Source organism: Cucurbita moschata, unplaced genomic scaffold (assembly GCF_002738365.1).
Source record: "Cucurbita moschata cultivar Rifu unplaced genomic scaffold, Cmos_1.0 Cmo_Scf00004, whole genome shotgun sequence".
Taxonomy (NCBI): Eukaryota; Viridiplantae; Streptophyta; class Magnoliopsida; order Cucurbitales; family Cucurbitaceae; genus Cucurbita; species Cucurbita moschata.
In genome coordinates this window covers 1,860,891-1,888,444 of record NW_019268520.1, presented here as the reverse complement: position 1 = coordinate 1,888,444, position 27,554 = coordinate 1,860,891, and the positions used below count along the sequence as shown (strand labels likewise).

Sequence of the window (27,554 nt, the reverse complement as noted above, 5' to 3'; positions counted from 1 at the left end):
AAAAAAAAAAAAAAAAAAAAAAAAAAAAAAAAAAAAAAAAAAAAAAAAACTGTAAATTTCCGTCATTTCCATATTTAAGGGGTATTTGTTTTCAAATCTTTCTCCCTTCGATTCCCAGAAATTTCCTTTTTTTTTTTTTTTTTTTTTTTTTTTGAAAGTTTGGGGACGAAGGGGATGAAGGAGGAAGGAGAAGAAAAGGAGGAGGAAGAAGGAAGGAAGGAAGGGAAAAAGAAAATGAAAAAAAATTGCAGGATATGGGTTGCGTTTGCAACTCTAGGATATTGATTATCTTTGATGATATTGGGCCAACCGTGGTTTTGGGTTTGAAGCTCAAAAGCACCCAAACCCAAAACAAAGGGGCCAAACGGCCCCCATATATGTTCAAGAAATGTTTATGTGTGGTTATTTTCATCCTATTTCATTTTTTACTGTGTAGGATGCTTTTATCTTGTGGGATACGTATGGATTTCCATTAGATTTGACTCAGGTACTTGCTCTCTCTCTCCCCCACACATACACACACTTACTGCTTGCATGCATATGGTGTTACTAATAAAATTTTCATGGGCTCGGTTTAATGCATGCCTCTTTGTAAGTCTGTTAACACTCTTTTGTAATTATGATCTTGGCATGATTTTGTTGGATTATAATCCTTTTTGTAGTTAGTTGAGGCTCCACCATTTTTTGTAGGCTGTTTTTTTATCTGCCCTCTTTCTTTCATTTTTTCCCTCAATGAAAGCTTGGTTTCTTACAAAGAAAAAAAAAATCCATTTTCATGGGCTAGTTGATGGCCGAAGAGAGGGGTCTGCTGGTTGATACTCAGGGTTTTAACAATGCTATGGATGAGGCAAGGGAAAGATCAAGAAGTGCACAAAATAAGGTGAGTTCTTTTTGCTAGAGTAGATTCCCATTCTATTGCTTTTTTTCGTTTTTGCAGTCTGTTATTCTACCTTATGTGGACCTACAGAAGGAAAAAATGTGAACGCTTTTATATACAGAACAATGCAAAAGAAGCTATGGATGACAATGGATAATTTAATTGACTGGAGATAACATTTAATTAGTTTTTTCTTTTGTTTTATTCCTCATCCAGCAAGCCGGTGGTGCTATTGTCATGGATGCTGATGCTACAGCAGCATTGCACAAGAAAGAAGTTGCTTCAACCGATGACAAATTCAAGTTTATTTGGTTCAAGGTTTGTGATTCTATTATTGTCAGCATGGAGACTGTAGTTCAATTTGATGGTTAACGGCCAATTGTCACCCAGTGGATTTCTAGCAATTTCATACACAATGCAAACCAGATTTTCTGTGTAACTTAAACAGTCCCTTCGTGGCCTTAATTTTTTTTTGTTCCAGGTCTCCTTCTTTTAGTTCTAATTCTAGAAGGAGCCTAAAAGATAAGGAATGCCAGGGTCTTTGTTTTCTTTTATTTTCTGTTTGCATCTCATCCTCCTTTCTAGTAATCATTTTTGCTTTGCTTGGTTGACTACGGGTGGAACAAAACCATTACCACTATCTGGAGTCCAGATGTCTGTTGACTTCATTCTTGGCAGTTTTGTTTCTTGTTTAATGTTCTCGGTAGTGTGTCTTTGTCTGAGGTTCAAGACCGGAATTATGCTTGGTGGCATTGTTCTTTGTCATGTAGGATTTGATGTTTTCCCCCTTGACTTTACGATCAATCTTGTGCCTAATTTGGATTGTATGGGTTTGGTTGAGGAGAGGATCTGAACTCTGATTCTCTGGCAGGGGTATTTTCTTAGATAGAGTGTTTTTTAGTCTATTTTATGGAATATTTAGCTCTAGAGAATTCTTTATGATAGATGTGCTCAGAGGAGGGTTTGGAATGTGGATACATTTTAATGCCTTCTGTACAGACATCTCTGTCTACTTTGCGCTAGGTATTCTTTTATTCTTGATTATCCACAATTGGATTTCTTACTTGTAACTTTTGGCCATTTTTTTACTTGTAACTTATTGTATTGTTGGGTACTCTGTGGTCGTTTTAGTGTGCTTCTCTTGATTGTTTTCTTTTGCTTTTCTTAATGGAAGTTAGTTTCCTATTGACATGTAATATACATGTGCATAACGTATGCATATGCATTCCAGGAATATGCACAATTTTGTATTTTTCAACCCTCCATCTTTGTATTACAGGACCACGAAAGTGTGGTGAAAGCGATTTACACTGGTTACGAATTTCTAGAAAGTGTAGCAGCTGGTAATGAAGTGGGTTTAGTTCTGGAATCTACAAGTTTTTATGCTGAGCAAGGTGGTCAGGTACTTTAAAATCCTGGATACCTCATTGTGATTGCTTGATTAAACTTTCGGCAGATCTGTGGTACATGTCAAGAATAGTAGCCTTTGAATTTCTCCTGCTGTGAATTGTTGAGCAACTTATATAGTACTTAGACTGTTACAATATCTGCTCCAATATCTGCTAGCAGTGGGCTTGGATTGTTACAATTGGTATTAAAGCCATACACTAGGCGGAGTGCTAGTGAGGATGTTGGGCCCCCAAAGGAGTGGATTGTGAGATTCCACATCGGTTGGAGAGGGTTGGAGAGGGAAACAAAACATTTCTTATAAGGGTGTGGAAAACTCTCCCTAGTAGACGCGTTTTAAAATTGTGAGGTTGACGATGATACGTAGCGGGTTAAAGCGGACAATATCTACTAGCGGTGGGCTTGGGTGTTACAAATTAGGATTTGAAAATTATTCTATGGATAATTTGTTTGCTCCATCTTATGCTTTTATGCGACTTTTTCCCTCATCTTTTTTCATTATTGTTTATCTAATTTATGCTGTTCTTGTTTTTGGCATTAGATTTTTGATACTGGATTGATTGAAGGTCCCTTTGGCTCATTTCAAGTGTGTAATGTTCAAATATTTGGAGGTTTCATCTTACATATTGGCTCATTTAATGGTGGGATGGGTAGAATTTCTCTGGGTGACAAAGTTATTTGCAAGGTAAACTCTTGCATTTTTATGCGAATACGTTGCCATTTGTATTTAATTGAAATTCTATTGCTATTCAGTGGTTTTAAGAAGCATTCTTTGATTTATTAATCAAATAATTTCTTATCTACATTTCTATTGCCATTCTTCACAAGTCTACTGATGCATGCAGGTTGACTATGAGCGTCGAAAGCTCATTGCTCCTAACCATACTTGTACACATATGTTGAATTTTGCTCTTAGGGTATGTTTGAATTTTGACCTAAATGTAACTTTTTATTATTATAAATGATATTCCTTCTGTTTTTAAAAGTTTATTTGGATTATATATTTGTACAGGAAATACTTGGAAATCATGTTGACCAGAAGGGTTCAATCGTTCTTCCTGAAAAACTGCGATTTGATTTTTCTCATGGTTAGATTTATTCCACTGTTGTTTACTTTATGTGCCATTTCCGAGGGTATTATTTTCTTTTCTTTTCAAGTTTTTTCAAAAAAGAACAGCGTATTAATGAACATGAGTCACGGAGGTGGTGGGAGGGAGGAAAGGTGGGGAGGGAGGGAGGGAGGGGAGAGGAGGCGAGGGAGAGGCAACCTCCTCCCTGAGAAGGTTTCAAGGAAACCTTCTAAGTAGCCAAGGAATGTTCTAATTGTGACTATAAAAGTTCTTAGAAAGTGTAGACCATCTAGAGATGAATGATTTGCTCTCTCCAAACTTGTGTACTGAATCCAATTTTCTGTAGTAGCCGTGCTAGTAGACATCTGTCCTCAGTTCTCTTGTAGTTTTGAACTAGGGGTTTTCCATTTAGGAGAATGGTAGGGCTAATACAATTTTTTACCCATTTCCTTCTCCTTGGACTAAAACCCTTATTTTCCAAAATCACATCCAGAAAGTTTTTGTCAACTAAATCAAAAGCTGCTTCATTACTTTCGTATTAGCTAAGTTTTATTTTTCTTATGGAAGGATGTTTTGGTGATTTTCAATTGTGTAATTAAAATTTTGATTGCTTAACTGCTCCTGAATCCCAGGCAAGCCAGTAGATCCCGATGATTTGAGAAAAATAGAATCAATTGTGAACAAACAAATAGAAGATGAACTGGACGTAAATGCTAAGGAGGTAACCCTTGCTGAAGCAAAACGTATTAATGGGTTACGAGCTGTTTTTGGAGAAGTAAGAGATGAGTTGTCCTTTATTTCTGAAAACTTTATGTTATTCATGAGAAGCATGATATCCAATATCTCCCTTGTTTACGAGGCAGGTCTATCCCGACCCAGTTAGGGTTGTTGCTATTGGAAAAAACATCGAGGAACTCCTGGCTGATCCAGATAATGAAAACTGGTTATCCATTTCTTCAGAGCTATGTGGAGGTCAGTGCATTATTGTCATTACCTTCACTTCTTGCAGCCTGGGGCAAGCTGGCCTCAAATAAATCCAATGGATTATTGCAGGGACTCATATATCAAATACGCGGGAAGCGAAGGCATTTGCTCTTCTATCTGAAGAAGGAATTGCTAAGGGAATTCGAAGAATTACTGCTGTTACCACTGATTCCGCCTTTAAGGCATTCGAGCAGGCTCAATCACTTGAGCAGGAAGTTGACGCTGCTTTTAAAATAGATGGTAGCTTGCTGGAAAAGGTTTTTTTCTCTCTCTCTCTCTCTCTCTCTCTCTCTCATAAACACTGATGCTGGATGATAGGTTTCTCTCTCGCTCTGATAGGCGGCTTTTTAACAGTTTTGCCTTTTCTGTTATATTTTTAATATTTCACCGTTGTGTTGCATTCCATTCTACTCATCCTTTTTCCTCTGGAGCAAATAAAAGAAATAATAAAGTAAAATAAAAAAAAACTCTAACAAACAAGAAAAATAGCAGGAGATTAGAGTTGGAAGCATACGAGTTATCCTCAAAGAAGACGGAATATACCAAAAATTGAAAAAGAGAATCCCATCTAGAATAAGTACTAGAAAAGGAGAAAGGACACAAAAAAATTAGTAATTTTTTACTAAGTTAATCTAAATAACTTGGTTGTTTCAAAGCTGACTCAAGGTCATTAAACACGAAAATTTTTCATTTCTGTCACACTGAGAATCTTAAAATAGTTGAAATCACTGAATTTCAGATAGTGCATTGTTCTCTGTGTCTGTCTCTCTTTTTTTTGGGTTGCCTCACTAAGTTGAAAGTATTAGTCTGATCCACTATAATTATCAATTGGAGTAAAAAATTTCTCTTCCTGAATGATGACTGCATCCAATGTTCTTCTAAAATAAAATGATTTACGTTGAAAAAGAATGGTAACCCTATCCTTGTTTTAACGGCTCAATTAAGTTAATCCTTGCTCACTTCTATCCTGCAGGTGGTTGCTTCATTCAAAAACCGTGTTGATTCAGCACCAATTCCTGCGGCTAAAAAAGCACAAATTAGGGCAAAGATTGTCTTGCTCCAGGTACTACTTGTAGACCCACTGGCATTGATTACCCACTTAAACCGTGTATTTATCACCCGAAAATTGTTGTTTCGTCTAGAACGAATTGAGGAAGGCTCAGAAGAAGCTTGCTGAAGAAAATATGCAAAAAGCTGTCAAAGTTGCCATTGAAACAGCTGAAGTGTCTTCTAAAGATGGCAAGGCCTTCTGTATATCCCATGTCAATGTTGGTTTGGATGCAGCTGCTGTTCGTGAAGCAGTTGTCAAGGTTATGGAACAGAAGGTAATTTCTTATGCTTAGTAGCTAGTACAAAAACCATTTTGATGTTTGGATCTAAAATTCTTTTATCCCCACTGTTGCTTCAATAGGATTGGTAGATGTGTTGAATAGATAGTAATTATGGCACCATTTCTCTCTCGCAATTTTCTAGCTTTCCCTTCGCGTGATGGTTTTCCATCACTCTACCATGGGTTCTCGAAGAAACATAATCAAATAGAGGTTGCATCAATATTAAAATATCTTCTGCTAGAATGTGAGGATTTGATTTTGTGTGTGATGAACAGGGCATATCAGCGATGGTTTTCAGCACTGATGAAACCACAAAGAAGGCTGTGGTTTGTGCTGGGGTTCCTCCAAGAGGGAGTCAAGGAAAGCAATTAGAGGTATCAGAGTGGTTGACAACAGCTTTGCAGCCTCTAAAAGGAAGGTGCGGGAAGGGGAAAGGTGGCCTCGCTACAGGACAGGTAACTTTAATTACCTGCTTCTCTCCATAGCTTTTCCCCTTAGTCCTCTGAATCTCATATACAGTGACCTCTACTCTATTCTGATGGATGAGATTAATTTACTTGGCTCAAGACTAGTATGTAATATCTGAACAATTTACATGATGAGAGAGTGAGAGCAGTAATTTTGAAACCCTTGGGAAGTGGACCAGACTCAGAAAATGAACCAATTATTTGCTTTTTTCTCCTTTTTGGTGGGTGGAACTTCATATTCATCTTCTGAAATGCCCTGGTTTTCAGGGAACTGATGCATCTCAAATAAAGGAGGCAATGGATCTTGCCACATCTTTTGCATCATTGAAACTGAAGCAATGAAAGTTAATAGATTCCTGAAGGTCTCACTCACTTGGAGGAGTTTTGCTATTCTGTTCTGCAATTAGTTGGGCAAACTTATGCAAAACCACACATCTCATGTTGAAGAATTTAGTGTCAAATTATTTGCGTCTGCTATTCCTTCCACACTCGGATGATAGTTTTTTTTCTCGTTTTGTTTTTGGGGGTTGCTTTATCTTGTTATTCACTCTCACAAATACTGGTTGGATGCCCAAAGAAATCAATATGATTCATACTACAAATTGAAGCAGTAGCAGTTGTGGAGCTTCACTCCTTTCTAGGCACAACCATGTACTCGATACCTCGACTAATGAACTATTTATGGTCTCGTGTAAATGACTTTTAAGTACTTTAGAAATAGTTTTAAGCACTTAACGAAGTCATTTCAAATAGACTCTTATGCTTTAAAGTAATTCTGTCATTTATGGCTTAATACAACTGTAAAGAATTTTATAAGAAGAAAATTATAACATATATACATGTGTGTATGTATATATAAACACCGGCGTGTTGTATGTTGTGTATACGTAGAGAAAGAGATAAGATGAATAGAGACAATGCGTAAGTTGCTAGGCTGGCAACCTTCGAGATAGCATTAATTCTCTTTTGACTATTAAAAGTCAACCGAGACTTCTATAAATATCATATTAACATTTTCTCCTTAACAATGTTGAAATCGATTTTATATAATAATCTTTTTTTTAATATCTATTAATCTTAAATAGAGGGAAGTAGATTTATAATTATATTTACAGAAGACTCCAATGTTGTTTAGTTATTTAATTCACGTTCCAATTGGCTTATTAAATGATAAAATAAGATTATTAGGTATTATTTCATATATATACCACATAATTCAACTCAACCCATATGTTTTTAACTTAAAAAAAAAAATGTTTGAACGAGCTTCAAATCAATCACCTTAATTTAGACTTTGGTCTCTTTAAGCTTTTAAAAGCAAAAACACCCATTACCACCTGGATCTTTTATCTTTTTATCGCATCATGATATATACTCTGATCGATTCGAAAATAATTTAATAGATAAGACATCAATTACGAGTATAACTCAACGAATAAGACATGAATTATTATTTCAAAAGTTGATGATTCGATCTCTGTTTCATGATTGTTAAACTCAAAAATGATGAAAACAAGCTCGAACTAAACTATGTCTGATTCATTCACATAAACTCGAACTTACTATAGGCCTTTATTTATGATGCTCAAAACTTCAACCACCCGAGTTGTGCAAAAGAACAATGATTACTTTTACTCAATCCTCCTTTATTTGGATTTTTAGGTTCAACTTTACGACATACATCAACAAATTATTATAATTATCGTACTCAAACTTAAGAAAATATACCTTTGTTCTTATCATTTATTATAAATGGAAATAAATAAAAAAATATCTTTGAATTTTGTCATTTATTAAAAAAATACCAACATTATTTCCAAAATTGTAAATTATAATGCTTTTCTATAACGGTCTCAAAATAATGACAACGTATTGGTTAGAATTTTACTAAAAATTTAGGACGTGAAACGAGTGTGACGTTACAGTAGCGTTTGAGTCTCAAACTTCATTATGGGTCATCACCGTCCTTTCCGATCCCAGTTTGTTACGAGTATTAGTTCTTTTGTTCGTGTTCAATACCACCGGTATAAAATATTTTATATTATTATTTAATTTTGTAGCTCGAACCTTCCATTAGTTTAATTTGTTTGATTTATGGATTGAATTAGGAATAATTTGTTAAAATTAATCCTTAAAAAAGCAATAATTTCCATATTTAGTTCAAATTTCAATTAAAAAAAAGTAAAAAGTAGTTGAGGTAAAAATTAATTAACTTACCAATTAAGTAATTTTTTTCTTTTTTTTTACATTTTCGCCTATAATCATATTTTAGATATGACGTCTAATGATTTCCCGTTTCCAAACAGCCCCACTTTTATTTTAATTTTATTTTTATTTTATTTTAATTTTATTTTTAATAATAATAATAATACACAGAAATTGAATCGGGAGTGCCCATTAGGCTCTGAGTTGGAGTGCTCTTAGTCGGTTATTATAATTTATTTATATTGTCACTTCACCATTTTCGCAGCGATTTTTCCGCCAGTCGGGGAAGGTTTTTCCGTCCAATTCTACTCCCTTTCTCTCTCTTTTCCCCCTTTCTCTCTCTTCATTTCGCCGCCCCAACCACCGTTTTCCGATCGGAAATCTTCTCCGTCGCCTTCCCCGTTGAATTTTTCAACTATAGTTGCTTCCAATGGACCATTTGTAGCCTGTTTCTTCTCCGGCGGAGGCCTCTTCGGCAGCCATGTCTCGCCAAGTTCCTACTACTGCGTTCCATAAGTCCAAGACGCTTGATAATAAATATGTAAGTTGGCTGTGGGTGGCTAGTTTTTGAATTGATAGGGTTTTGCTTATAATGGGGTTCTTCTTTCTTTTGCAATTTTGAATTTTGTTTGTTTGTTTGGAATTTGTGTATGCGGAATGTTATCTGGAAGTTGGATGGATGAAGTGTTCGTAATGTAGGTTGGGATATAGCTTAGAATTGAGTTGGTTGTTGGGTTGTCTGTGTGTATGCTGCCGTCTGGTGGCTATTGGAGATGTTCAGCAACAAAACGAAGTACTGTGAAGCTAGAAAGATTCTAAATTTTATAATCTGTTTCCGTGTTCAATCAGCGAGAATTTCATTATGATACACTTCGTTCACTTTTTTTCTTGTATTAACACCTTGCAGAGTTATGCTTCGTTAGTTCAAATTGACTATATAATCAAGAGTTGAAGTTATTTTGTTCATGTGGAAAATTTCTTAAATTCATTACATGGTCGGTGGTTAGAAGTTTAATGAGAATGATTGGTACAGATGCTGGGAGATGAGATCGGAAAAGGAGCATATGGGCGAGTCTACAAGGGTCTGGATTTGGAGAATGGGGACTTTGTTGCTATTAAACAAGTTTCCTTGGAGAATATTGCTCAAGAGGACCTCAACATTATCATGGTTCGATCATGTTTCTTTGATGAAAGCTTATTATATTGCTGAATAAAATTTCTTATGTTGCTGAAAGTAGAAATTTAAGTGACACTGAAGTCCAGTTTTACTACTGTTGTAATGTCTTTGAGGATTTATCTTTTCATTGAAGATAATGACCCATTGAGTTGGTAAGAGATTTTCTTTTAACTTTGAATGAAGGAAGTAGAGAACTGTCTTTCTAAACTTTTACTGCATGTAATAAATTGTTCTGAAACTTCTACTTGAAGAAGCAGTGGATGCACGTATATGACAAGGACTTAGAAACACTAAATTTTTTCAGAAAACTTAGGATCCTCTCCTCTTGTCTAGGCTTTTCCGTTTTTTTTTTTTTTTTTTGTATTGTCTTGCATGTTCTTTCATTTATTCTCAATGAAATTTGTTTTCTTCAATTTAAAAAAAATATATCTTTGGACATTGATATGACAATGACATATTTATGAAAAAATATATTTTTATATTTATGCATATTCCGATGACTTTGTGTGAGGTATTTTAAATTTATGATGTTTATATTTAGAAGAATCAGACGTTCTGGAGGTTGGTAATTCCTTGAGAAGTAATGGATCCTCTAGGCTTGGTTCCATGGATGGATTTTTTAACCCAAAAAAAAAGAAAAGGCCTGGAAAATCATCAAGATAGACATTATGGAAATATTCCACAGCTTTATGAATGGTGTCATTAAGGCCAGCCTTAATGAAACATTCGTATGCCTTCCAAAAAAAATCCTAAAATCCGGTTTATGACTATGGGCCCTGCAATGACAGCGTACCTACGCTTCTAAAATTATTGTTCAGTTCCTCTCCAATAGGTTCAAACACTTCTTGCCATAGACTAAGGCAACAAAAAGTTGCTTCGGTAATTGTGTGGCAACCTCTCCCTTCAAAAACCTTAATTGGTGCATGGATTTTAGACCCGTTGGTTTAATTTCTAGTGTAAAAAATTTTGGCCAAGGCCTTGGGAGAGATGTTAAGGAAGTTCTTCCTAAGACTATTTCAGGCCATCAGGGAGCCTTGATTGCTTGTAGACAAATCATGGATTAGGCTCTTATTGCCCATGAAGCTATTGAGGCATATAAAGATGATAATTGAGAGGGTGTTATTTTTTAAGATTGACTTTGAAAAGTAGACCAAATAGAATACAACTCAACTATTGTTGATTGGGTTAACATAAAAAACCAAACAAAAAAAAAGATTGATTTTGAAAAAAACTTACGATCATGTAGATTGGGACTTTGTGGATAGGGTTTTAGAGAAGAAGGGTGTTGGTTATAGATGGAGGTCGTTTGATTTGGATCTGTGTTAGGATCGTCATGTATTATATCCTCGTTAACGGAAGACCCCAAGGTAGGTTTGTCCACTAGAGATCTTAGACAAGGCAATCATTTCTCCCCCTTTTTGTTCCTCCTGGTGGTGGACTTTTTGAGTAGGCTTGTTCTGAGAGGGGTGAAGAAGAGTCTTAACGAGGGTTTTCAGGTTGGAAAAGAGAAAGTATCTTTATCTCATTTCCAAGTTGATGACATCATTTTCTTCTGTTCAGGAAAGAAAAGAGTTATTTATTTATTATTATTAACTGAATTTTATAGCTCTTTGGGTCTATTTCAGGGTTGAGGATTAATTGAGGCAAATGTTCGGTCATCAAAATTAACTGTAACCCTTCAAAGTTTGATAAATGGGCCTTTTGGGTTGGTTGTGAGGTTGGATCTCTCCCGTCATCGTGCTTTGGCCTTCCTCTTGGTAATAATCCTAGATGAATTACTTTTTGGGATTCTGTGGCAGAAAAGGTTAAAAGTGCTTAGTCTCGTGGAAGAGAATTTTGCCTAGACTCTTCTCCCTGTCCAATCAGTAACAATCTTCCATAAAAAACACTTGGCTGCCATCAATCAAAGGTTGGGACCTCAACTTTTGGTGAAGGATCACAGATTTGCTCCCTTTGTCTACCGTCACTGAGGATCTAGATAGCTGACAGTGACCTTGGAAGGAGTAGTTAAAGGCCACTGCCCCCTTCTCTTATAAAAGATATTTTGGAAGAGCTAAAATTTTCATTTGGGAATAAGCCATGGAAGTATTTTAACACCCATAATCTGATAAAAAGAAGACTTCTTGTGCAAGCTCTTTCTCGTGTATGGTGCATTATGTATTAGGAGGACTCTGAGACTCAAGGCCACTTATTTGTCACTTGCTCCCTTTGTTAACTACTCTTTTTGACTGAGGATGCCTTGTCGTCACAACATTTTTAATATGATCTTTTCTTTTTGCTTACTATCAGTACTTTTGACATTTTTATGATGTTCTATTTCATTTTGAAAAAATATTGTCATCTCATAATTGGTTTTTAATTCTTTGATTTATGGATTTTTTTATTCCATACATTCACTGCACCAGGGTGCACTAGTAATGAATATATATATATTTTTCGTTCTAAGATGAACCAAGTTCGTCAAGTAGGCATGTTAGTGGTTTTGTGAAACTCATCACTTTGTAGTATTTTAATTTGTTTCTTCGTTTGTAGCTTGAGTATCAGATCAGATGAAGTTATATGTAAATTTGGTGTTTGGCTTCATTTTCTTTTTGGCATATTTTCCCTGATCATATTCAAGTGTTCTTACTGAATGCCTTTTCCTTCTCTGCTATTCAATCGTTCGTGGGATGTAATGATGATTTTCAGCAAGAGATTGACCTACTGAAGGTATCTTTCTTTTCATTAGACTTCCATTTACATTTATTGCATTCCTCAAATGCAGTGTGTTTATTTTTATTAATGTTTTATGCATTCATTTTTTTTCTTTTCCGCCTGTTTTTTTTATTGCTTTAAGGCATTTCTGTTCTATGGGTTTACTTGATTTCATGGCACCTTTTTTCCTTTTGGAGTCAGTGTCCTTTTCTATCTGAGACTGTTTCACTTTTGTAGAATTTGAACCACAAAAACATCGTGAAGTATCTTGGATCTCTAAAAACAAAGACTCACCTTCACATAATACTTGAGTGAGTGAGCTTAAATTTATCTTTTTTATAAACTAGGTCAAGGCCGTAGTTGGGTATTTCACACTAGATTATTCTTTTTTTTGAGGGGTTTTACAGGTATGTGGAGAATGGATCACTTGCCAACATTATCAAGCCAAATAAGTTTGGACCTTTTCCAGAATCATTGGTCGCTGTTTATATTTCTCAGGTTTCAAAATTTCCTATCTTGTTCTTTTTATTTTATCATTTCCGGGCATGACATATATTAATTTTATACTATCATAAGCAGGTTTTGGAAGGCTTGGTTTATCTACATGAGCAGGGTGTAATTCATCGGGACATAAAGGGTGCGAACATACTGACAACCAAAGAGGCAAGTTTAATTTGTTACACTTTAGTCATCTATTTTAAAAGTTATATTATCTAGCTTCTACCTGTTTATTAAAAAAAAAAAAAAATTGCTTCTGATTGCGTTGATTTGTACAGCACTATAGATCACCTGTAAGATTGTTTCTTAAACTGGTGATTATTGCTGATACTCCGGTCTAGCAATAAAGAAAGAATGACGTTTACTCAGATACATTCCTGTTCGCTAAGGATTGGTCTGAGACCTTCCCAAATCCTAGACAAGCTATAGGGCGTAGGTTTACTTCTAACCACTCATTAATTAGTCTCAGCTCTGCTATGATTTTGTGGGGGCCAAGCTCAGTTAGATTTGAGAACATGTGATTGGATCATCCTTCTTTAAGTCTTCTTTGCTGTTGTGGTGGAGTGCTAGGGTTAATGGAAAATGGGAAGGTTTTCACCTTTTAAGAAAATTAAGAACTCAAAAGGTATTTTGAAGGAGTGGAATCTTTTAGTTTTTGGAGATATAAAGTGGGAAAAAATAAAATAAAATTGTGGAGGAAATAAAGTTTCTTGATAGTCTGGAGGAGGAAGGAAACCTTTCAAGGGATTTGAAGGTAGAAAGGGTCTCTTTGAAGGAAGAATTCGAAACCCTTATTCAAAAAGAGGCACTAGCTCGAGGACAAAAGTTAAGACCAGGTGGGTTAAGGATGGGGATGATAACTTCGCCTTCTTTCACAATTGGGCTTGGGAAGGAGAAATAAGAACATGATTGAGTTCTTGGTAAAGGACGATGGTGAGTTGATTAGGGAGGATAGAGAGATCGAGGAAGAGATTATTTCTTTGTTCTTAAATCTTTATCCTCCTCTCCCTTGACCTTTTGTGGGAGTTTCAGATTGGAAACTGATTTCGGTTCAGGAGAGAGAAGAGCTGGAAACCCTCTTCACTCTTGAGGAAGACGAAAAGTTGTTTTTGGGTGTGATAGGAGCAAGTCTCCAAGGCCTCATGGTTTCATCATTGCTTTTTTTTTTTTTTTTTCTTTTTCAGAATGACTGGAATTTTATACAAAAAGTACCTGTGGAAAGTGTTCTGTGAGTTTCAGGAAAGAAATATAATTGCAGGGATGAGTGAAACTTCTGTGTGCCTTATTCCTAAGAAAGAGAAGGCCAATAAGGTAAAGTTCTTTTGGTAGGTGATCGGTGAGTTTCAGGAAAGATGTACATTGGGATTTTATACAAAAGGACCTTTTGGAAGGTGTTCTATGAGTTTCAGGAAAGAAATATAATTGATGTAGAGATGAATGAAACTTCTGTGTTCCTTATTCCTAAGAAAGAGAAGGCCAATGAGGTACAAAACTTGAGACCTATTAGTCTAATCACAAGATTATATAAGATTATCACCAACGTCTTAACTAAGAGATTAAGAGCCCTTGTTCCATTTCCCATGCTCAGGGAGCCGTCATTGTGTTGAGGAAAATTCTAGACAAAGTGTTAATTGCAAATTTAGTCATTGAGGACTACAAAGAGAGGAAACAATTGGGTGTGGTCTTTAATATTGATTTTGAGAAAGCATATAAACATGTGCATTTGAAATTTTTGGATAAAGTTTTGGAAAAGAAAGGTTTTGGTTCAAATGGCAAGCTTGGATGTGGAGCTGTACTAGACGTATTAATTTTTCATTTATGTGAACAGTAAGTATAAAGGTAAGATCCTTCCTATGAGATGCCTCCAATAATGTTGAGGCAACCCCAAGCAAGCGCCATTGCCCGATTGCTTTGTCACATGCCTATTGGCGCCTTCGTCAATGAGGGCATGTGCTCAATTATATTGAATGTTTTTTACATTTTCATGTTTTTACTATTTGTTATCTTTAAGGTTCTGATATTTTGATTTCATACTGTGTATGCTCTATTTATTGTATTTATTTTGCCTTGCTTCATTCAGGCTTCTTCTTTTGTCACCTCTCGCCTTGAGGTGACCAAGGGGTTTGTCGCCTTAAGGTGTGCCTTGGGTTTTGAAAACACAGGCTGCCTCAAACAAGGGGATGTTTTACCGTCTTTTCTTTTTCTCATAGTGGTTGTTAGTGTTGATGGGAGTGGAGGAAGGAAAGATCTAGGGCTTTAAGGTGGGTAAGGAGATAGTTCATCTCTCTTGTCTTCCGCTTGTGGTTGACAATTCTTTTTTCATTCAAGTTGGGAAAATTCTTTTGTTTTGTTGATCTTAATCGATTTTTGTTGTTTTTTGAAGTAATTTATGGGTTTAAGATTAATAGAGCCTTTATAGTGGGTTGTGAAGTGTGTTTAGTTCCCTTCCTCTTATGATTGCCTCTGGGTGGTAATTCCAGGAGTCGGCATTTTGGGATGCCGTGGTAGAAAATATTAAAAAAAAAAAGGTTGAGTACTTGGAAAAAAGTCTTCCTCTTCAAATGGGGAGACTTACGTTGATGCTAAGTGGGATTCAAAGTTACGTCATATCTCACTTCAAACTTTGATTGGGATGATCAAGAAAATTAAGAGTGTGATCAAGAATTTCTCTTGGGAAGGGACGAATGAGGTGGAGGGTCACACTTGGTCAAGTGTGAGTTGGTGTGAAGCGTGTGGAAATTGGAAGTCTAGGACTATGTGATGAGGCCTACCTAGCAAAATGATTGTGACACTTGTCATGTAGTCTAACATGCTGTGGTTTAAAGTGATGATGAGTAGGTATGACCCTTGTCCTTTTGAGTTGTCCGTTGATGATTTAGGTAGAGAAGCCCTTGTAAAAACCTTTGGAAAGCTATATCATCTCATTTCTTTTTCTTTTCTCTTAATTTTTCACTTGTTCTATTGGAGAACATTTCTTCAAGGTCAGGAGGAGTCTCTTTGTTCTTTTTATGGTTCTATTGCGTCTCGAACAATAGGCTGCATCATGTGGCCTCTATGTTGCCTTCCTCAAATATTTCTTCCTCGATCTCTTTGAGTTTTCAAAGACCTTTGACTGATAGAGAGGCAGTAGATGTGGTGGGTTTTCTTTCTCTTTCTCGTAACAAGTTTGCGGTTTTACGAAGTAGGGATATTAGGTTTGTCCCTTGACCTTTCTAGGAGTTCCTCTTGTGATGCCTTCTTTCATATTTTGTCTTCCCTCCCTCCTTGTTATGAAATTCTTGGGATTTGATCTAACAACCTTGTTCAACAACAAGACCTTTAGATTTACATTATCCAAAAACCCTATAACGATAAAAAATCAACCTAAAGGAAAGTTTTGGAACATATTACCTTGATGATCAAGGTCAAGAGTAAAGAAAACTCGTTTCTAAACTCGTGATTCGAATCACTTCACAAAATAGCTTGATCAAGACGACTTAAATGACTCTAGCGTGCAAATCTAAACACAAGAAATGCAAAGGAACAAATTCATGGCATGCAACTTTGTGCTTGATGAAACATAAATTTGGTTGATCTCCTTTTGTGACATGTTGCAAAGAATGCAAAAATAGATAATAAAATAGATTACAGTTCTTACTGTAAAAAATGTTGTGTTCCTTGTCCCATGCTTGGATCCATGATGCTTTCCTCTTTTATGGTGTATAAAATTTGGAAGGTGATTGCCTGTATACAGGGTCTCGTGAAACTTGCTGATTTTGGTGTTGCGACAAAATTAACAGAGGCTGATGTTAATACTCATTCAGTTGTTGGAACACCTTACTGGATGGCTCCTGAGGTATGAATTAATTTCTACATGTTGAGATTTCGCTTTCATTTTTGTGTATAAAGTTTTTAGGTTTCTTACACTGATTGAAAATTTTGAAGTTTCATTTGAATGGCCAACAGAGTAGTGACGTGTTCCTAAATGCCTTGAAACTTTACCTTAGTGAACTAAGCTTGAGATAGTTCGTTCTAACTTTCCTTTGGTTCTAAAAAGTTTTACTTGACAACCTTCTGATGTTACTTTCGTAACAGGTTATTGAAATGTCAGGAGTTTGTGCTGCTTCTGACATATGGAGTGTTGGATGTACTGTGATCGAACTACTTACATGTGTACCTCCATATTATGATCTACAACCTATGCCAGCTCTGTTTCGCATCGTACAGGTATAATGAATTCTATTTTTGCCACTTTTGGATTATTGATGTTGTGTACTGTCTTTTCTTAGAGTAAATTTTTTCATTTCATATCATCGGAGTTGTTTCTTTTAATTGCTTGCCATAACTCCATTATTATTTTTCTCAATCACATGTATGGGATTACCATCGGAGTTCTCATACCATCTTAGTTGGGCTTGGGATTGTCTCTAAATATATCCAAAACTTCAGTGATTGGGATTAACATAAGCTTGCATGAGATGGATATGGTGGTTAACTACCTGGGGTGTAGGATAGAAATTATGCCTTTTTTGTTCCTCGGTTTTCCCCTTTGGGTAATCATTGGAATGTTGTTTTCTGGGAGCCGATGGTAGATAAACTTAGAGCCAAACTAGATAAATGTAAGAGTTTGCAAATCTCAAAATCCAGAAGATTGTCATTGGCTCAGTTGGTTTTAAACAGTTTGCTCATTTACAATCTTTCTCTTCTTTATGCCTCGTCAAAGTCAATTTTTTGGAGAATTTGATTGCGGACTTGAGGAATGGTGGTAGGTATGGACCAGGTTCTCACCTGGCTACTTGGAAATGGGCCTCTTTACCACCCTCCATTATGGTGGCCTCCTGGTTGTGTCCTTCAAATAGAGGAATGTTGCACCTTTTGATGAAAAGGGTTATGGAGATTCATTCAGAACTAAAATCTTCTTTAGAGAAGAGTTACCGTGGCCATTTTCTACTTTGAAATTCTAGAAAAGAAAGGAGACGTTACCTTTACCAATGTTGAGCCAGTCTTCTGATACTGGAGCCTTTGGGGAAATTTGTGATCCACCCTGGTTGCACCTAGGATGAAATGGTTGTGAAGATTCATTCAGAACTGAAATGCTCTTTGGAGAAGAGTTACCGGACCATTTATTGGGTGAAATCATCAGAGGGAACACTTTTACCTTTTTATGAATTTTGCTTTCCAAATTTCGTGGTTAGCACCCAAGGGATGTTTACCCTCTGATTTCCATTGAAAGGATGAAAGAATCACGTTAATCTCCCCACTGCTATTAAGGCTCCACTATCTTAGATCCCTCCTATTGTCGGGAACAAGGGAGTCAATTTCCAATTGCAATCTAGTCCATTCATGAATTTCGTCATCTGTCAAATTCCTTCTAGGAAGTTTATCGGGACCATGGGAGCTTATTTCAAGATGCCTCTCTCTGTTTCTTCTTGGCTCAAGATGGATTCTCATATTTCTATGACAAAGTACAAGATACAAAGCTCAAATATGTCCTCGTGTAAATTGAGCCCCTTCTTGTAATTATAGTTTATCCTCTCATTGCTCAGTGGAATAGCTTTCTGTAATCGTATTGATAGAAATTTACCTTTGTAATTTCATCATTAAATGATTTGCTTCCTACAAAAATAATAATAATAATAATAAATAAAGGAAAAAGAAGAGTAAAAGAGGATAACCTATTATAGCCTATTGGGAATAAGCTGACTTAATAAGATTTTTTGATTTGATGTTTATTGAAATCTGAAACTACATCATTTGCAAGACTCAATGTGCGTCACAAATAAGGGAGGGTTCTTGTAAGATTCCTTGGGATGTTGCTTTCTTGTCAGATTTTTTTTTTTTTCTTCCATTATTATGATTGTCTTTTTTGCTGTTTACTTGTTTGTATCTTTCCAGTTATCAATGAGAATTTTGTTTCATGTTTAAAAAATAAACCACACCAGACTCTAGGTGGGCAATTGCTTGTAAGTGAGAAGCCGATGTCTTTGTTTTGTTCATGATGTAAACATTTATTGATTATTTGGATATTGACCTTGCTGATAAATCTTTTCCTTTTGTTGTCATTGTATTATTCACAATCTTCAGGACAAGCATCCTCCAATTCCGGATAGCTTATCACCAGATATCACAGATTTCTTACGCCAGTGCTTTAAGAAGGTTTGCCAGGATTTCTATAATTGAAGAAATTAAATTACATGTTTGATCATCTGCTTTAAGGGGTTGGTAATATTTTTTCTCTCCAAACAAAAAAATAAGTGCTTTTCTTTTCTTTTGTACAACCTTTAAAGTTTTATCTGTGGCTTTAGGAAACTCTACAAGGAGTGTGAAAAGGCCAAAAATATGATATTGCACGGGTCTTTTAAACTCCATGTCTGTTAGCTATGACAAACAGTGTTTGCAATGCACTTCAGGCATGTGATAACCATACAGAGTGTCCTCTACTGTCAATAAACAAAGCTAAAAGAACGTACTTAAGACCTCGGGTGATTAAAATCGAAAGTCAACATCAACTGTTGTAAATTCCATCCTTGTAATTGACATAAGATATCACATGCGTTCGGATACATACCTTTTACTTTTATCTTTCTTAATGAAACGATTGTTCTTTATGGAAAAGGAAATAAAATAAACTAATAAAGGAGTTGAAGGTACATCTCAACTGGATCTGCCACAAGCTGGTAGCATCCCACCTGTCAAATTTTCTCATCTAACGAGGTCAAGGGAAGTAGTGAAGCATTTGTCCTGAGAAGAAGATTACTTCCCCTGGAATAAAGTTAACTCCAATATCATGGAGTGGGTGATAATTCTGGTCCTGCTGACATAGAATACTTGTGCAGGTCGCATATAAATTCATATTTTTCTGTGTAGTGATAACACCTTAAGACCAGTTGAATGCATATCTCTATGAACTATAGGCTTGTCTGGATTGTAAGAGAAGTTTGGCCTCTCTGCATCCGGCTAGAAAACTTCCAGGTGAGATGATTTTGAGGGGATCAGGATACTCGAACGCACTAAACCACTACTAGTAAATTTGTAGAATATATCAGTGCATGTAGTGGTTCAGAGGAAAACATGGATAAGCTTCCTTTGAGGACAACAAAACTGGATTTTCTTTTTTTAAAAAGAAAAGTCTATACAAAAAAACATTCTTATACCAGGCTGTGTAATCGTGGATTTTTTATAAAGTAATCTCTCAAGTCTTTTGTTTTGTTATGGATGGTCTGTGTCTACTGTGTGATTTTATCTACTTTATAACTTCGAGTTTAAGGCTTTGGTATTCTTCTTGTTGGTTGTATCTTCTTTGAAATGGAAGGAAATACATCTCTTTGTTAGTCTATTTTGTAGTGGATGAGCAGTTTGATGTCCTCTTTGTGCAGGATGCCAGGCAAAGGCCCGATGCAAAAACTTTGCTTTCTCATCCTTGGATTCAGAACTGTCGGCGGGCCTTGCATTCTTCTCTTCGTCATAGTGGCACATTAAGGTAGTCACTGACTTTTTTAAATATATAATTAAAATTCTATGGAAATGAAAGACGACTTACTATTATTATCAACTTTTTGGGTATGTTCTGTCAGGAACTAATGAAAGTAGTTTAACATGTTTGGACTCCAATAGTTTGAAATAAGGAGTATTTAGTAATTTAGACTCCATTTGATAGACATTTTGTTTTGGTTTTCTGTTTTTGAAAATTAAATTTGCTTAAAAAATCAAGTCAAATCTTGTTGGCTAAAAAAAGTAATTCTTTAAAACTTGATTTTGTTGTTTCAATTTGACTCAAAATTCAAATGTTTGGTAAGGTGAAATGCTTACCAGAAAAATGGTAAGAAAATAAGTATAATTTTCAAAAACAGAAAAAAAAATATATATATATGGTCATCAAACAGGGCCTTAGATGCTAGTTTTTCATCTCCGTTTTTCTGCCCTGTCAATGCTGTTCATTGGATTATGCCTGGTACCTTTAAAAAAAATGTGTTGGGGGGTAGAACCTTGGGCAGTGTGGTTATTTAGGTTAGGTCATAGGTCACAGCCCTGAGAGAGCCAGGTATGACAACTTCCCTTATCAAGATTTTTGTACTTTGGGACAAGATCTGGGCATAACAGTTTAACACTAGAATTAATTTTCAGAGATAAAAGATTTTGCATGAAATTTATGCAGAAAAATATCCATGCCATTTCACACTGGGATACTTAAAACTTCCATAAATAATAGAATTTATCTAAAACCAAGTACTTTGTCTATGGACATTGTAGAAAGAATTGAGTATGACCCTAATCGTTTAAACCCTTTCCTTGTGGCAGAAACACTCAACAAGATGGATCAATTGAAGCAGAAATTTCTAATGGAGACGATCAAAACTCTTGTGAAGGCCCTTCAGCAGAAAAAAATGAAGTGACTGATTCTGATTTTAAAGCTGTGAGAGTTGTATAATATAGAGTTACTTTGTTTATGAATTCAACAACTGTCTCTTTTTCAAAGTTGCTTTTGAATTTTTGCATCTCTATGGTAAATTGGGTAGTCATTATTCCAGGATTCCAGGAAGGAGTTGTCGTCAGATGTTGTCACTGATATGAGCAAGTCCCAAAAAAAATTTGCTTCAGGGCCTAATTCTGTTGAGGAAGCAGAAAGTCTGGAAGAGGACACCCTATTGGATCAAGTTCCTACCTTATCCATTCATGAAAATTCATCTCTTCTAACTGGTTCTGGCAGAATTGCTACCTCTGAGCCAATTGAGTTTCATGAATCTCATGGTAGAGCCCGTGATGAAGTGATAATGAATGGTGATGTGCCATCAACAGAACTAAGGGAAGACGCTGCTAGACAACATGGAGAGAAAGAAACTTCAACAACATCTGGAAATAGTTCATTTGGTTTTGAACCTGAAAGTCAGGACAATAGTTTTCAAAAGGTACAGTGTTGATTCCTTAGGTTTGCTACTTATAAAAAGATGAGTTGACATCGGTGTTACTTAAATTTTTCTTCGTGATCTTTTGCTTAAGTTACTTTTGCTAGATTTATTATGAGAGACCTACTTCCTCTCTGAAAATTTTTCAGCCTCTTGCTATTAATGTTCTTTTGTTCCTAGCCATCCAGCAAACTCTAGCTGTCTCAGATAATTTATACAATTTGGTTGACCTAGTTTTTTTTTATTTATTTTATTTATTTATTTTATTTAGCTTTTTTCCCCCCTTTACATTTTTCCATTCTTGAATTCTCAAGGTTGGTATTCAGTTCGCTGAATCTACTCTACCGTATTATTGACATAGGAAGTGCATGTACCCCGTCCTCTCCATAGTCCTATTTGTGCATCAAATTCAGTATTTGAGTTATAAAGTAGTAAATATTTTTGAATTATAATACTACTAAGAAAATATATTGCCATTTGTATTCTTTTGGCTTTTAAAGGCCAAAGGTTCCTTGGAATTGTCCTGTTCGAGCTCTTCTTATTATAGTGTATAACATATTACTTCTTGATGGTGCTCTAACTACTGGAATTATTTTTGTAAAACTATTGCCTCTTCATGATTATTAACAATTCAAGACTCTCCTTTGATAATTTTGTGGGCGACCCTTAGGCTATTTTCCCTTCTTTTCTAATGCATCTCACTTTTGTTTCTTATAAAAAAAAAATTAGGAAATATATCAGATATTTGATTCCAATGTTTTTTTTTTTATCATATGTTTCTTTAGAATTGAATTTGTGTGGTTAATTTGAATTTTTGTTGATTCCATGTTAGGATCAATCATTCATGATTTAAAGACTTGACATTATCTTTAAGCCCCCGCCCCCAACCCCCCCCCCCACACACACACCCACACGCACGCACAAAAAAGAAGGAACTTATATATTGGTGCATGGTTACTTTTGAAGGTGTCAAAGATGTCAATTGCTTTGGGAGGAAATGAGCTGAGTAAATTTAGTGACACTCCGGGAGATGCTTCCTTAGATGATTTATTTCAACCTTTAGATAAGCTCCCTGGGGATCAAGCTGCTGAAGCATCAACATCTCTATCTACCCTACAATCAAACATGGGTTATCTGCCAGTAAATGATGTTGTAAAAAATGACCTGGCCACAAAATTGAGGGCTACAATTGCTCAAAAGCAAATGGAAAATGAAATGGGACAGGCAAGCAGTGGGGGTGACCTGCTTCGACTAGTGATGGGTGTTTTAAAGGATGATGATATTGATATTGATGGTTTGGTATGTATATTACAGTATACTAGTAGGGTTAGTGTTAGAATATTTTTTAAATTGCCTCCACCATTGATACTCTTGTAATTCTTATAATCAGGTTTTTGATGAGAAGTTATCCGGAGAAAACCTTTTTCCCTTGCAGGTACTCAGTTCTTTCGACTCTAGGAAGTCCATACATTCTGGTTCTTTATGAATGTCATATAAGAATTGACTTTTCAGTTATCTTTTTTTTTTTTTTTCTTTTTTGTAGAATTATGTATACTCCTAATGAGAAGTGTATAGTTTCTTTTACTTACACATGAATAGGGATTACAGTTTTCCATTTCTTATCCTTCCTTTTTTTTATTTTTTTTTCTCCTGTTGGTAGGCTGTTGAATTTGGCAGATTAGCTGGGTCATTGAGACCTGATGAACCTGAAGATGTAATTGTATCTGCCTGTCAAAAACTGATTGCTATCTTTCATCAAAGGCCTGAGCAGAAAATTGTTTATATTACGCAGCATGGTCTACTCCCATTAACAGAGCTGCTTGAAGTTCCTAAAACTCGTGTATGGTTTTTGTATTTTCCTCATTTTTTTACATGATTTTTTGCTTGCTTTATCCCACTTTATAGAACTTGCCTTTTTCCTATATTGCAGATTATATGTTCAGTGCTCCAGCTTATAAATCAGATTGTTAAGGATAACGTTGACTTCCAGGAGAATGCATGTCTTGTTGGTCTAGTAAGTAACTATCAAATAATATTTCCATCTAGCTTGTTCATCAAATAATGTTTAAGCAGTGCCATTGTTACAACATCGCTAAACCAATTTATTCAGTTGGTTTAATTTTCTTTTGACATTTATGTTCATTTATGCAACTTTACGCAATACCATTTTGAACTTGAACACTTATTATTGCTTGAGTTCTGGAGTAAGGCATTTCAATCTGTGTGCTTGAATATTCAGTGAACAATGAAGCTTCTATTCTTGGATCAGGAATATATGGCTGGTTATCTGATTGTGGTTGTTAATTTTGTTTATTGTACTCGCTATTTCTATCATATGTGTGATAGGGTTTCCTTGTAATTAGCTGAGTGCTACATCCAATTTTTTTATCAGAAAAATTGTGAATAAAAAAAATAAAATTTCCAATTTTTTTGTAAGATATATCACGTTATATATTCTATTATAATCAAATGTATCTTTTAGCCTCTCAAGTCGTTCATGATTATACTTTTCCCCTTCTGATTTATCTTTTAAAGAACTAGTGAATGAACTTCAATATTGGTCATTTACTTGTGTAAACATCAGATTCCTCTGGTAATGGGCTTTGCGGTTCCTGATCGTCCCCGAGAGGTTCGTATGGAAGCAGCTTATTTCTTTCAGCAGCTTTGTCAATCAAGGTTTGAAGTTTTAATTTGTTGTATTATTATTACCGCATAAGGATTTGTTTTTTTTGTTTTTTTTGTTTTTTTTTTTTTTTAATTCTTCTCTTACCAATGATTTGTTTGAAAAAAAAAAATTCAGCTCTTTGACATTGCAAATGTTCGTTGCTTGCCGTGGAATACCTGTATTAGTAAGCTTTCTAGAGGCTGACTATGCAAAGTACAGGTATGTAAATATCATTTTGCAACAGTTGAGCATTATAATAATTGAAGGCATAGGGTTTAACCAATTAGTGCTTGCAGTACTAGGGATTGTGTTTTTGAGAACTTTATGCAATCAATAAAAAATGGAGCAGAATTTTACATAGTATATGCATAATATTGTTGAACCTTGTTTCTTTTGATATGAAGTAAGTACTTCCATGAGATGAAGATCAACCTAGAATGAAGAAGTCGAACTATAACATGAAATAAAAATTCTTATCTGGAGCTGACGTTTATCCATTTTAAAGTCTTAATAATCAAGTGTTTCAGTGAGTTCCTGAGTTAAAATTGAAGCAACTGTGATCTGTCAAACATATCTGCATTTTTCACCATTGATCCAGATTCTCCCAGTTTTGATGTTTATTGTTTAATCAATTGCGCGTTTAGTATTTAGCGTTTTGGTCATTTGTAAATTAAATTCATTGCCATTTGATGTGTGTGCGGTTCCTTCATTTGGCATTAAATTTTATAACTTTTCTTTTCTTACACTACTTATAAATATTGTATTTCTAGGGACATGGTTCACCTAGCTATTGATGGGATGTGGCAGATCTTTAAACTGCAGCGTTCCACTCTTAGAAATGGTTTCTGTCGTATAGCTGCCAAAAGTGGAATCCTGCTTAGGCTCATTAACACCCTCTACAGCTTGAACGAGGCAACTCGCTTAGCTTCCATAACAGTCGGGGCAGGATATCCGGTTGATGGTTTACCTCAACGACCACGATCAGGTCAACTAGACCCTAGCCACCCTATATTCAGTCAGTACGAGGCCTCATTTCCTGTGCCTGATCAGCCTGATCTTTTGAAGGTCAGGCATGGAATAGTTGATCATCACCTGTCTACTGGAACACCAGAACCTTCTAGGGCTTCAACTTCACATTCTCAAAGATCAGATGCCAATCAATCTGATCACCGACAGTTTTTCACAGATGCTGATAGGCCTCAATCTAGCAATACCACAAATGAAGCCTTGGGATCTAAACCGTCAGAGCTAGCATCTTTGGATAAAGTTGTAAATTTAGCAACCAAGGAACCTTATGTCTCTGCTTCTAAAGAACATGAAAATGTAGATAGATGGAGACCTGAGAGGATGGCCAACTCTAACAGGACTTCCACAGATAGGCCTCCAAAATTGCTGGAACCTGTAGCTAATGGATTTCCTACAGCATTGGCAGGTACCCAACAAGAGCAAGTTCGGCCACTTCTAAGTCTGTTGGACAAAGAACCCCCGTCTCGACATTTTTCTGGTCAGCTCGAGTACATGCGCCACCTTTCTGGATTGGAAAGGCATGAAACTATAATGCCTCTATTGCATGCATCAAATGAAAAGAAGATAAATGGGGAGCCTGATTTCCTAATGGCAGAATTCGCTGGTGAATATCTCTGTTTATGTACCTGTTTCTTTCTTCCTTTTAACAAGACAGATCAATTATGTGTCTCATGGAGTTTATCAAGTTGCCTAACTATTGAATTTTCTCATAGAAATAGTGATTAAACTTAGGTGCACTACAAATATTTGGGGGACAAGCCCTATTTGGGCATCTTAACAATTTTCAGAGAGCTTTTCTTGTATGTCCTTTATAAGTTAAACGGTCATAAGGACCAAAACATTTATGGGGTTAGTGATTAATAAATATTTTGAAAGCCTTCCTAGACGTAACTCTCAGGTATTAAAAGTTCACTTTGATCAATTTTGGTGCTGCACATATTCCATTCTCATGAGAATATTTTGAGTAGCTGGAGAGTATCTTTCAAAGGACCTTATTGTGATTCTTTTCATCCCAGATGTTTCTCAACGTGGAAAAGACAATGGAAACCTTGACCCCACTTCTAAGGTTTCTCTTAAAGCGGTGGCCAAGAAGGTAGGACCCCAAGTTTCCAATGAAGGAGCTGCATCCACATCTGGAATTGCTTCACAGACAGCATCTGGGGTACTTTCAGGTTCGGGTGTATTAAATGCTAGACCAGGGAGTGCAACATCTTCTGGACTTCTTTCGCACATGGTTTCAACTTTGAATGCTGATGTAGCAAGGGAATACCTGGCAAAGGTAGCTGATCTTTTGCTTGAGTTCGCTCAGGCAGATACAACTGTTAAGTCATATATGTGCAGCCAAAGCTTGCTTAATCGCCTTTTCCAAATGTTCAATAGGGTAGAGCCCCCAATTCTCTTGAAGGTACGTGAGATTGAATCTTTTCATTCATACATTCATTGGTCTGGTTATTGTGAAGTTGGTTTCTACTTTCCGCTAACGTTGCTTCAATTCTCATTTTGTAGATATTGAAGTGTATAAATCATCTATCAACAGATCCAAACTGCTTAGAAAATCTTCAGCGAGCAGATGCAATTAAATATTTGATTCCGAACCTCGAACTCAAAGAAGGGTCTCTGGTGTCGCAAATACATACCGAGGTGTGCTTATTTTTTCCTCATTGCTTTTCTTAATAAGAAAAAATCTCAAAGAATGAACTGTGTGACTTTGAAAATATATAAGCTCAGTTCTATCTCCTTGTAAGAGCCGAAGATGAGATACCCTTATGGTGAGGGTTGCAGTATGTTTTATGTCTAGGGATTTGGGTTAAAAGGTGGTGATTGAAGGAATTAGGGAAGATTTCTAAGGTACAACTGCAGTTATGGATTATAGGTTTTGAGGAGCTCACTACTAAGTGGCTGAGAGAAGGAACTCTGATTAGAAAAAGACAACTTTCGGAGGCTTTGGTTTGGTTTCAAGTGATCTCAAACTCTAGGGGTCCTGTGGGGACGTTGCACTAAAGTTGACCAAAGGCAAAAAAATCTTCTCACAAGTCGGGGAAATCCTCCCACACTTGACACTACTAACCTCTTCTTTTGAAAAAGTGGCTAAAGTGGGGAATGGAGAGGTTGATGTTCAGGGGGAGAAATAAAGGGAGTTTTAGACTTCTCATTTGACCTCTGTAAGAAGAATTGAAATAATGGAGAAAGCGGCCGACCCTTGGGAAAAGATGGAATATGGATGAGGAGATAAGGCTGAGATTTTTTTTTTTTTTTTGGGGGGGGGGGGGG

At 36.0% G+C, this 27,554-nt stretch overlaps 2 protein-coding genes across 2 annotated transcripts in view; both read left to right on the top strand.

Annotated features, from left to right (window-relative positions):
- Positions 1-6,845, top strand: part of LOC111441875 (alanine--tRNA ligase-like) — a 14,805-nt gene extending 7,960 nt beyond the window's left edge. Inside the window, exons 10-23 of the mRNA XM_023079048.1 lie at positions 437-487; positions 785-880; positions 1,094-1,195; positions 2,157-2,279; positions 2,826-2,969; positions 3,130-3,201; positions 3,297-3,372; positions 3,987-4,129; positions 4,218-4,326; positions 4,408-4,595; positions 5,312-5,401; positions 5,481-5,663; positions 5,945-6,124; positions 6,404-6,845. Of these exons, the coding sequence (XP_022934816.1) occupies positions 437-487; positions 785-880; positions 1,094-1,195; positions 2,157-2,279; positions 2,826-2,969; positions 3,130-3,201; positions 3,297-3,372; positions 3,987-4,129; positions 4,218-4,326; positions 4,408-4,595; positions 5,312-5,401; positions 5,481-5,663; positions 5,945-6,124; positions 6,404-6,478 (1,632 nt within the window). The 3' untranslated portion in view covers positions 6,479-6,845. The remainder of the gene's footprint in view (positions 1-436; positions 488-784; positions 881-1,093; positions 1,196-2,156; positions 2,280-2,825; positions 2,970-3,129; positions 3,202-3,296; positions 3,373-3,986; positions 4,130-4,217; positions 4,327-4,407; positions 4,596-5,311; positions 5,402-5,480; positions 5,664-5,944; positions 6,125-6,403) is intronic.
- Positions 6,846-8,573: 1,728 nt separating this feature from the next.
- Positions 8,574-27,554, top strand: part of LOC111441874 (MAP3K epsilon protein kinase 1-like) — a 24,325-nt gene continuing 5,344 nt past the window's right edge. The window contains exons 1-21 of the mRNA XM_023079047.1: positions 8,574-8,882; positions 9,375-9,509; positions 12,207-12,227; positions 12,450-12,523; positions 12,620-12,710; positions 12,792-12,875; positions 16,444-16,545; positions 16,785-16,916; positions 18,774-18,845; positions 20,066-20,169; positions 20,988-21,102; positions 21,218-21,595; positions 22,559-22,891; positions 22,983-23,027; positions 23,253-23,432; positions 23,523-23,606; positions 24,177-24,268; positions 24,393-24,476; positions 25,028-25,887; positions 26,300-26,688; positions 26,790-26,924. Coding sequence (XP_022934815.1) covers positions 8,823-8,882; positions 9,375-9,509; positions 12,207-12,227; positions 12,450-12,523; positions 12,620-12,710; positions 12,792-12,875; positions 16,444-16,545; positions 16,785-16,916; positions 18,774-18,845; positions 20,066-20,169; positions 20,988-21,102; positions 21,218-21,595; positions 22,559-22,891; positions 22,983-23,027; positions 23,253-23,432; positions 23,523-23,606; positions 24,177-24,268; positions 24,393-24,476; positions 25,028-25,887; positions 26,300-26,688; positions 26,790-26,924 — 3,570 coding nt within the window. The 5' untranslated portion in view covers positions 8,574-8,822. The remainder of the gene's footprint in view (positions 8,883-9,374; positions 9,510-12,206; positions 12,228-12,449; positions 12,524-12,619; positions 12,711-12,791; positions 12,876-16,443; positions 16,546-16,784; positions 16,917-18,773; positions 18,846-20,065; positions 20,170-20,987; positions 21,103-21,217; positions 21,596-22,558; positions 22,892-22,982; positions 23,028-23,252; positions 23,433-23,522; positions 23,607-24,176; positions 24,269-24,392; positions 24,477-25,027; positions 25,888-26,299; positions 26,689-26,789; positions 26,925-27,554) is intronic.